This window comes from Stegastes partitus, unplaced genomic scaffold (genome assembly GCF_000690725.1).
Source record: "Stegastes partitus isolate 25-593 unplaced genomic scaffold, Stegastes_partitus-1.0.2 Scaffold1532, whole genome shotgun sequence".
NCBI lineage: Eukaryota > Metazoa > Chordata > Actinopteri > Pomacentridae > Stegastes > Stegastes partitus.
In genome coordinates this window covers 134,715-145,614 of record NW_007579263.1, presented here as the reverse complement: position 1 = coordinate 145,614, position 10,900 = coordinate 134,715, and the positions used below count along the sequence as shown (strand labels likewise).

Genomic DNA, 10,900 nt, shown 5'->3' with positions numbered 1-10,900 from the left:
TTGTTTATTAACTTTCTAGCAGCTTACAGTGAAGACACCACTTGACTCTGCACCACTGTCTGTGATGCAAACTCTGCTGCATGTGCTGCAGACAGTGATGACATCATTTCTAAATTACCCCACACATCTTTTTCTGCATTGTGTTCTCAACAAAACCCCCCAAAAACCTTTTTTATCTCATCACATTTTGAACAGCACACGCATCAAGCTTCTTGCGACTGGGACATATCGGCTGATAAATATCAGTCAGCCTCTAACTGAAAGTCTGGTTAAAGAGAACAAGCACAGAAGCAGATTTGTTGAATAATTGATTACATTGCAGGACCTGCTTCTTGTACTTCTCGTTTTATTTCACGACAGTGTAGGCGCAGCATTGTTGTATTGTTGCCATCCCCAAAGATTCGAAAGCAAAAAACCGGCGGCCAATGAAAACACCACATTGTCTCTTCGCAGAACGAGACGAACGCAAAGAGCGACGAGGGCACGGCGTGCTTTTTTATCAGCTGATTATGTAACGTCGTTACGCCCAAATGTTGTTACCTAAGGAACTGAATCGACGCTTTATTAGAAAAAAAAAAGTTTCCTTCATACGTTTGGTTTGATACCAGCAGACACCTCACTTCCAGCCAGATAAGATCCATTCTTTCCCTCCTCCTCTCACCTTTCCTCCACTCTCCTCCTCCTCCTCTTCCTCGCTGCCTCTCCTCCTCATCCTCATCCTCTCCTTCCTCTCAAACTGTCAGTCAGTCCATCACACGCAAGTCTTTGTGTGTTGTTTTTGGCAGAACGCTGTTTAGTGCAACCATCTGTCTCCTACTTCTCTGCCTCTCCTTCCTCTCTCTCCTGTCGTCCCTGCCAAAGTCACCCATCGGAGGAGCTTTTTTCTGCGTCTCCTTTTAAAATCCTGGAAACCTTATGAAGTCGTATGGCTCCCTGCCGACAGACGCGGGGTTGTATCTGTGCGTTTTTTTTTTTTTTTTGTGTGTATATGTGTGCGCCGACGGAGGGAAGAGAGAGAACATTATCTTCCAAATAAAAGAGGGAGGGGGGTTAAAAAAAAAAAAAAAGGCCAGCTGTTGTTAGAGTTTACTGAACTGTCCTCATGACTTGAAACGACAAGATGCTGCGTTCAGAGCCTCCATCGCTGATGTCATATGTGTGCTCCATATGCGTACATACATGAGCCTGAATGCATATGATGGCGAGAAATTAGCGTCATGTCATGTAGCTGCCATGTAGCCGGGATTTGCTTTTCAGTGCATGTTCAGGTGCTAACGTTTCTTTTTTCTTTTTCCCAAATTCCCAAAAAATCCCCCCCCCCTCCGTCTATCAGCAGGTCCAGGGCCAGCTCCCGCCGCTGATGATTCCCGTCTTTCCTCCAGACCAGCGGACTCTGGCGGCGGCTGCAGCCCAGCAGGGCTTCCTAATGCCCCCTGGCTTCAACTACAAGCCTGGCTGCAGTGAGTCCACACATACATTCCTAAATAGGTGCAACTTTGGGAGTAAAAAAGTAGCTTATGTGTGATGTTTCACATGTTTTTCACCAAGCAAGGTAGAAGCGATTTTTTTTTTTTTTTTTTTCCCACACAAGAAGTCTGGTTGTTTCCCAAAAGACGAGCTCGCCCCTACAACAACATCATCTCCCTCTTAATAGAAAAACCAGTCCAAATACACCCTTCCTGTTTACACTCTCCCTCTCTTTATCTCTCTCTCTCTCTTGGCTCCTTCCTTTTGTCTTGTCTATTTTTTGATATATAAAAGCAACAAAATGAAGGCGTCCTGCAGGACATGTTTTTTTTTTTTTTTTTTTTGGCTATCACGCTCCGGCTGTGTGGCAATGTGTTGTTTACCATGATAGAGAGAGAGAGAGAGAGAGAGACAGAGAAGGGAGGAGAAAAAAAAAAGGAAAAAAGAGAGAGAGGGAGGTTGGTGCTTGCCAGGGGATGCTGGGAATAAATGCACGGTGGGGGGTTAGCAGAAGGGGGGGAGGGAGGGTGGTAATGTGACCTGCCCCAGGTTCTCCTCACATTAACACGGGACGCAGCCAGAACATGCTTCCAACACAGCCCACACGCACCAGCACACATAAGACTCGCACACACAAAGACGCTCACTGATCGCTTTGTGATATTGCAAAAAAAATAAAAATACAAAAAAACGAATATGTGCACACTCAGTCCCGCTCCCGCCCCTCTCCCCACCACCCCACTTAGAGTTTCACAGCTTCCCAAACAAGTCCATTCCATTTTAATTAGTGCCATCTTCACCCACGCCCACTGCCCACGTAAATACCCTGTCAAGTAGTGGGCTTGTCTTTTCACTGCCTCAGCCAACTCCAACCGGACTGGCACACTTCGGCAGGCCAAGCCGCCCCTGAGAAAACTCTCTGGCAACTTTCGAAGTTGTTGTGAGTTGATGTAGTTTTCGGGGTTTTTTTTTTTTTTTTTTTTTTTGCCGCGGCTCGAAATAGGACATGTGTAGCATTGTGCTCTGACATATTCTCACGGCGCTTTCGTAGCGTCGGGAAGATATGAATAGACCCCGCGCAGTATGGACTTCTGTGCACCCGGCGGCCGTCTTGTTTAAACACTTGGACGGCGATGCATTTGTTATGTTCTTCTGACGCAGCGTGCCACAGCTTAAGATAGCTGCTCTTTTTTGAAGGTTAAAAAATAAAAAAGCGATGCAAAACAGACCTGCGTTTGGAGGTATGAAATGAGTTTTTTCAGCAAAAAGCTCATTTTGAAGGAGACTTTTCCTGTTTATAAAGTAAGAAGGAAGCATGAAAAGTGCAACTTATACCTTCTACTGATGTTACGCCAACGTCCTCATTATATTATCTCACATATAGTATTTGTGCCAAAATCCATCAGATTCTTATTTAGTCCTATTTAAATGACACTTAAATGAATTCAAAGTGGCGTTCAAGAGATCGACGTCTTCCTCAAGTGATACCAGCCTTTAGAAGAGACATTGAACAACTATTTTCGCTGCTTTGGTTCTCCTCCTCCTCGTGGCAAACAGACTTGCTCGTTGCTTACAGCCTGAACCTGAGAGGCATATTGTCTTTAAAAAAAAATCACCTCAACTGCATTATTTATCAGAGACAGAAACTGTACAAACAGACAGAATTGTCAGAACTTTCCCACAGTCCTTGAACTAAGCATCTGTGAGGTAACTTAACCAAATCTCGAAATCTCGTTATTCTACGTGTCTCATTTAAAAATTTATCAAAAATAAAGGATTGACTTTAACCAGATTCTGTAAAAAACTAAAAATTCTGCCCTCTTTGACACAACCAAAAAGCTGTTAATGACTTCTTTGTGACCAGCAATCACTTGACAAAAATCTGGGACTTTTTAGCTGCACTATCCTGAACTGCAGGTTGTGTTTACACAAAACATTAAAGCATCTATAGCATGTTGAGACACAGTTTAGTTTTTATCCACTATTAACCTCTGTGGGCACTAAAAACATGTTTAAATATGTTTAATCCTTTTTTTCCCCCCATTTTTTTCTTTTTTTGTAAAATAAATAACCAAAGAAATGTAACTATTAAGGATTTATGGCATTAAAACTGTGTCATGCTGCACTGAATACATTTTTCTCGACTTCTTTTCATAGTTGTGCCGTTTCCATAGAGGTGCAGGACTTCATATTAAAGTGAAAAACGAGCCCACAGTGACTTTAAAAATATGACAGGAGCAGAAAACCCCCTCAGAAACTGCTCGAAGGACGCCCCTTTAAGAATTTTAAAATACGTAAAACTGTCCACAAAGTGACACTGATAGCCTTTTTGTATCTCGCTCGCCTCGATCTGTTCCCCTCCTCCTTCTCGTCTGTTTATCAGTGAGAAATCTCAGCCTTCGTCCGCCTGGGTCGCTGTCCTCGAGCCAAGAGCAACATGTTTGCTTTTCCCTGTCATTCTCCCTTTTGTTACAGCGACCCCCAGGAGGAGCATAAATATCCACTGGGCTCATGTTTGTCTAGGGAGCAAGGAGAAAAGACCAATCTCCTAGAATACACAGTCCTGAAATAATTCTTTAATCCCTGCTGCCCTCCCTCCTTCCCCACTGGAGGAAAGAATGTCTCAGATTTTGCTTTCGGTTGTTTTGTTTTTTCTTTTTTTTTTTTAAAGAAAGGAGGCAAGTTATATGGGAAAATATGTTGGAAGGCTCATGCCAAGCTGGGACACATGCAAATTTTGCAGGGGCCGAAGGGCTGTGCCCAAGAGTCAGAAATGCAAGGTCAAGCCCGGAGAAGTTTCTCCTGGAAGAAGTTTCCTGGATTAAAACAGCAGCTTTAAAGCCCGACCTCCTCCCTCCGTGTGGTTTGCTCGGATGGAAATCAGAGCAACAGGTCTATACAATACGACCATAATTAAGCACAATATCCTTCGTCTTCCCTCACTTCTTCCCCTCATCTCTGACCTTTCTGCCCCTCCTTTTCTTTTCTGCCTCTCTCTGAGTAATTACAGCACAGCCTATCTGCACCTACTAACTAATAACCTGAACTCGTCCTTTCTCTCCCCTGCTTCCTCCGCCTCCCCGCGCTCCTGTCATCTCCTCCGCCCCGTTCGTCCATCTATCTCCTGATTTATCATTCCTGACAGAAGAAGAAGAAGAAGGGGGAGAGAGGTGGGAGAGACGAGAGTAACTTGTGACAACGAGAAGGAGAAAGTGGGAGACGAAGAGCGGCACAAAGCAGCAGAACAGGGAAAGAAAAAAAAATATAGAGAGCGAGAGGAGAGAGCAGCAATCGGCAGTCGCGGCTCTTAATTACGGTACTGGGGCCGGCTTTATCAGAATCCCTTCACCTCGCTGCTCTTTGTCAGGGGGTATTAAGGAGGAGGACACACAATCAGGCTTTTCATTAGGGCCCTACCGGCAGCGCACACAAAGGACGGCTTTAACAGCTGCAGAAAGGGACTCAGGTGGTGGCGGGAGGAGGGCGGGTGAGGCGGGGGAGAACAAGGGATGAAGGTGGGATGAGAGGGAGGAGGAAAAACAAGAGGATAAGGCGAGGGAGATGATGGAAAGAAAAGAGAGGAGGACAAATGTGAGGATTTGGGTGCAACTGGTGCGATGTTTCTCTAAAAATGTCGTCTCCGATTTCCTCCAGGTGACCCCTACCCTCTCCAGCTCATCCCCACGACGATGGCCGCCGCCGCCGCCGCCACACCAGGCCTGGGACCCCTCCAGCTCCAGGTAAGACCGCGGCGTCCGCAGCAGCGCTCGTCGCTCGGACTAAAACCCGACCCCGACAGTGTTTGCACCTCGCACTGCTGCCCGCTGAGCTCAACAAACACCACAAACACAGCCACAGGGGCGGCAAGCACAGCTGTCACTTCCAGCCAAAGTGTGGACACTGAAGAGATCCTGCAAAAACATGATCTTCATGATCGGGGGATGACAGACGTAGCATTAGCCCCTCGGCTTTGCCGTGCAACTGGAAGTAAAGTGTTGTAGTGCCGCTGACGTGAGTGTCAGCGTGCAGGAGAGAGCACGGAAATATTCAGATCGACTGTCAGGAGTAATCTGTGGGTGATGCCGAGGACAGTTCAGTCTCCTTTAGCAGCACAGAAGCATCTTTAGATGTGTTTTAGGTTATTATCACGACCAAAACTGATGATTCCACTTATACCAGCCCCTGAACACACCAAGAAAAAAAAGCTTCAGTCCCTGAAACATACTTTTCTCGACCCTCTGAGCCCCAAAACTCACCATTTGGTTTTGAAAGTCTGTTGTTTTTAAAAATTGCCCAAATTGAACTACGTACCGGAGCCAGAAACAGAAAGAATCATCAAATTTTCAACTTTCCGACTGTCCTTAAAGCTTAAAAATCTTCATCAGATCACTTTATTCTACGTGTGTCATTTGAAAAAGTGGCAAAAATAAACCAGATTCTGTAAAAAGCTGAAAATTCTGTGCTCCCTGGTGCACCAGTGAAGGCATCAGTGACTCATATGTGACCAACAGTCACACGATGAATATTTGTTGTGTTTACAAAACAATGTTTCATTCAGTTTCATTAGAACTGGCTATAAATGTGGATGATGTTATAAAAGTTAGGGTAGAACTATGAACGCTTTCACTTCTGGTTTAATGAGGTGTTTTCTGATTTAATCGGCCGATATTGGTCCGACACAGATTTATTGATATCTGCTTATGTGTTGTCTAGTACATGAAAAAGTTTCTTCTACAGAATATGATGCAGAAAAAGAGGCTTGTCATCACATAGGTTGTTGAGTCGAGCAGCTCCGACTCTTGTTTACAATCCTCTCAGCACTGTGCAGCACATGTAGCAGAGCACAGATGAGCTGGTAGTGGTGCGGAGTCAAGTCGTGTCTTCATGTTAAACTAGTTTGTGAAGAACATAGATAGAAAGTGTTAGTGTTAGATCCCATCATTCTACTTTTTTAGCATAAATTTAACCGCTGTATAAATAATATCAGCCGATATATTGATATCAGAATTTCTTACTCCTTAAAACTGGGTAGGCTTTAATGTTTTTAGCACTAAATCTGAGCAAGTTTAAAGAGTAAACTCCAGCACATTTTTAGGAATATCTGTTTTTGAGATGTAACCGAGTAAAATAAAGGATTAGCCTACTGTCTATTCCTACTAATACCATCTACCGTGTGCAGCACATGTAGCAGAGCAGATAAACAGATCGTGGTGCAGAGTCCAGCCGTGTCTTTGTGGTAAACTAGTTTGTGAAGAACACTGGTGGAAAGTTAGTGTTAGACACCATCATTCTACCTCTTTAGTATAACTTTAACAGCTCTATAAACAACATCAACAAATATATCGATACCAGAATTTCATACTCTGTCGTGTCTTTTGTACTAAATCTGCAGGTAGAAGAAGTTTAAACCGTAAAGACTGAGATGTGACCAAACAAATGAAAACATTCGTCTACTATCTACTGCAACTAGCAACTGTGTGCAGCACATGTAGCAGAGCACGTATCACAGATGAACAGATTGTGGTGCGGAGTCAAGCGGTGTCTTCAATGCATGGCTGAGAAGTTGGCATTAGAGAACTTAACATGTCTTCACAACTAACAATGACCCCATCAGTTTCTTATATACGAACAATATTGTCCGATTAGACTTCCTAAAACAGGTCAGCCTGTAGTGTTTTAAAGTCCCCATGTAGAGCACGAAAACATTTTCAGTCGTGTCTGTTTTTGAGATTCGATTCGGACGCATTAGACGTCTCTGAGCAATCAAAATTTAGAGGACGAGAGCATATCTGCAAGCGCTCATACGTTTGATAAAGTGGTCCGCTCCGTGCTCTCCTGCCATCCCATAAATCTGGCGAAGAAGTAAGAAAACAGAGCAGAAAACGAAGGAAAGGTACAAAGTTAAAAAAAAAAAAAAAAACAAGGAGTCAACATCTGTTTTCCCACTTTTAAGGAGGACGGTCCTTTTTCCTGTCTGCTTATGTAGAATAAGTGGCCTTTTTACTCGGTAATCCCGGTCCCGCTCTCTCTCCTCCGCTGAACCCCCGGCGCTGAAATACTTCCACTCGGATCCACGTGGGCTTCGGGGAGGCCCCCCTTTTCTCTCTCCCAGGGGTTAAGAGCCTGCGCGGGCGTCCTCTCAGCTGCCTGTCTGAAACACATTAAGCTCCGGCGCTGGGCTCGGCCTCGATACAAGCTGCACTCGGCCACCCCTCGCCTCCTTGACATGCATTATCATAAAACATACACCGAGAGGGACGCGCATATCTGGGCGAAACAGCTGCATGTATATTAACACATCTTTTCGCGAAGGAAAGAAAAAAAAAAACGACGGGAAAGCGTTGGGTTAAAGGTCAGGCGGAGTGTGTGTAATACATTTGCACCTGTCAGCCAAACGTGCCGCCCCATATGCTAGACACTACGGGGAGAATAGAATAGCTGTGTAATTCTATCATGGAGAACGGACCCCGCTGTCGTCACTGATTTCATTATTACTCGCATGTGTGTGTGCGCGTATATGTGTGTGTTTAGCCCGGGAATAATGTCCTCTGTCTGTTATCGCCGCTTCAATCTCGCCGTCCATATGTTCAGCTGTGTTCGCTCAAAATCTCCAAACAGCTTTGTCCACCTTGCAATTGGATTTTTTTTTTTTAACCATCCGGGGAGGGGTGAAAGAACACAACAAGTGCAAAAAAACATCTCACTGGCAGATTTTCTTTCTTACAATCCCCCCAGTAATAAAAAAAAAAAAACACACACACACATGCACGCTCGCACAAACACTGTCGAGATTAGGGCTTTGTCGGGAAAAGAAAAACGGATTTGCCCGGGCTAACACGAGTACAGATGTCTCAATGTGGATGGATTTCCTTTGGGGATCGTCTCGGCGCCCTCATTTGATAAGAAGGTGTTTCTGCCGCCTGAGACGAGACATGACAGTTAGCTCGGGCCTCGGGTCGCCACGGCAACACAGTGGTTTGGCTGAGAGGACACGAGTGAACCCACTTAGCCGACGCACACACACACAAATATGGACAGAAAATGAAAGATTTTCAGATACAGTGGACAATAAAAAAAAAACCCAGCTGCATCCCAGAGAACACTGAAACATGCTGGTGTCGCACTCGATGTGTTTATTTGTACCTACGTAGCGATTAGAGCTTCTGCTGGAATTATTTGAACGCACCTACGTAACGACGGACACGTCACGGTCGGGTTCTTATCTCAGGCAGTGACAGGAGGGAATTTAATCCGGCTCAGGTCTTGACCTTTGGTGCCTCGGTACTTTCAACAGGCTTCAATACAGCGACTCATTTAGGAAACTGGTATAATGTAGGGAGCACAGACTGGCCCTTTATATGCACACGCTGACGCAGTAAAAGTTCAGAAGCTACCCAGAACCACATTTAGGATCTTTCTTTTTTTGTTTTTCATTCTTTACTTCTGTGCATTCAGTCTTAAATTTTGTGTAATATGTCATCAACTTTGTAGATAATAAGAAAAAATGATGATACAAGTACTGAAAATAGACAGATTTTTTAAAAAGATAATCAATCTGAAGCAGCAGAGCATGAGATAGGCCAGTTTTAAATTCTTTTTTAAAATTTATTTAACCGTTATTGAACCACCTGAACCCCAAAACCAGGTGTAGAAGGCATATATTTTCATATTATTATTTTTATTGCCAAAATTATGCTATTTATTAAAGCAAGAAACTGCAAAAACACCATGAATCATCAGATTTTTAACTTTCTGACGGTCATGGGTGACTTTAAATCTGATAAATTAGGCAAAAACTTGTGATATTTCATTAAAGTCATTTTATTCTACATGTCTCGTTTGAAAATTAGCTAAAAATAAATAGTTTACCCTAACAGATAATTTAAAAAAACAAAAAATTCTGCACTTCTCAGCGCAACCATGAAGCTATTAATGATCGAGCTGTGAGCAAAAGTCACTTGACAAAAAATTCAGGAACTTTTTTTCACTGATCTGGGTTGAACTGCCGCCTGTGTAGCATGGACACAAATTTAAAAAAATCAATAGTTACACATCTGTACTATGTTTACCATTTATCAGAGCAAGAAGCTGCAAAAACAGGATGAATCATCAGATTTTCATCTTGAGTCTGTCTATAAAAAGTTTAACTCACCACTTTAAAGTTTACACGAAATGAAATCCATAAACTTTAAGCTAAAAAAAACGAATTTGTATTCTCTTAGATGAAATCATGAACTATGCCGTATCCATGTCTCAGTCTTCCCATTTAAAAAAAAGTCCCTTTCTTTGCTCATTGTACAAATTTTGCAAGAACTCGGGTTTGGAGCGTTGACTTTTGCCCCGCTTACACTGCATCAAAAATAAAAAAGTGGTGCGCATAGAAAGAAAGAAAAGAGAAAAACCTCTCAAAAGCGCAGCTTCGAGTTAAGTGCAGTTCTTAGAAAAATGTATTAATCTCAATGATTTAAAGCTTTCTATGTCTGAAACATCCTCTATAGAAATCAACAGAGTAGCTCTTATAGTGAATGGCAGCTTAACACAGAATCCTCCACAGAAGGTTTTCAAGGCAATGGAGGCTTTGGAGTGTACAAGGTTGGCATTTAGCATCTTAATCTGCGGGATGAGTGTGACATTGTGCATTAGACCATGTTAATCTGGCTCCCTATTGACCCTAGATATCATTGATATCATCCACATCACACACAAATGGACTGAGAAGGACAGACAGAGGGTTGGAAAATGAAAAAGAAAAATCCACTTATCCAGGCGAGAGAGAGGAAAAAAGAGTGAGGGGTGGTGGGGGGGAAGAGAGATTGGCGATAATGATGAAAAGTACCAGAGGATGATCAGTTAAAAGGATAAACAGAGAGATGAGGGGGGACGGAGGTAAGTGGAGGAGAGAGGGAAGTGTGGATGCGCGATAGGGAGAGGAAATGTGTGTGCGGCGTTGGTATAAAGAGGGTCAATGGCGTGGGTCAGGCATCATATGGAGAGGCAGATGTTGGAACATATTGTCCTGGATTACCGCACTGTACACCGGAGACATAGATGGACGAACAACGGACGGGCGGTTTGGAGGGAGGAGGGACGGATAAGGGAGAGAGGGGAACAGATGAGGGAAGGTAAACGAGAAATCAATCGAGCTTCTCCTCGCAAAAAAAACCTTTATCTGGGAGGGAGGGAGGGGAGATAGCAGCCAAGCGGTTTTCTCACGTCGCTCCATCGCCGTCGTATCTCCTCCTCGGGTCGTACGAGCTTCCCGGAGTTGCAGATTTTTAGTAATAACAGATCAATGCGAGATCAATAAGCAGCAGAGATGGATGGTTATAGCTGAGCAACGTCAGCCTGACCACCTCTGAGCACATCATGAGGAAAGGAATAAGTCTTTATCATCATTTCTGGCCCCAAAATTCAGATGAATTTCTAAAATAAA

At 43.7% G+C, this 10,900-nt stretch overlaps 1 protein-coding gene across 1 annotated transcript in view; it reads left to right on the top strand.

Moving 5' to 3' along the window:
- sox5 (SRY-box transcription factor 5) overlaps positions 1-10,900 on the top strand; it is a 74,373-nt gene that overhangs the window by 38,309 nt on the left and 25,164 nt on the right. The window contains exons 3-4 of the mRNA XM_008300392.1: positions 1,334-1,460; positions 5,122-5,207. Of these exons, the coding sequence (XP_008298614.1) occupies positions 1,334-1,460; positions 5,122-5,207 (213 nt within the window). The remainder of the gene's footprint in view (positions 1-1,333; positions 1,461-5,121; positions 5,208-10,900) is intronic.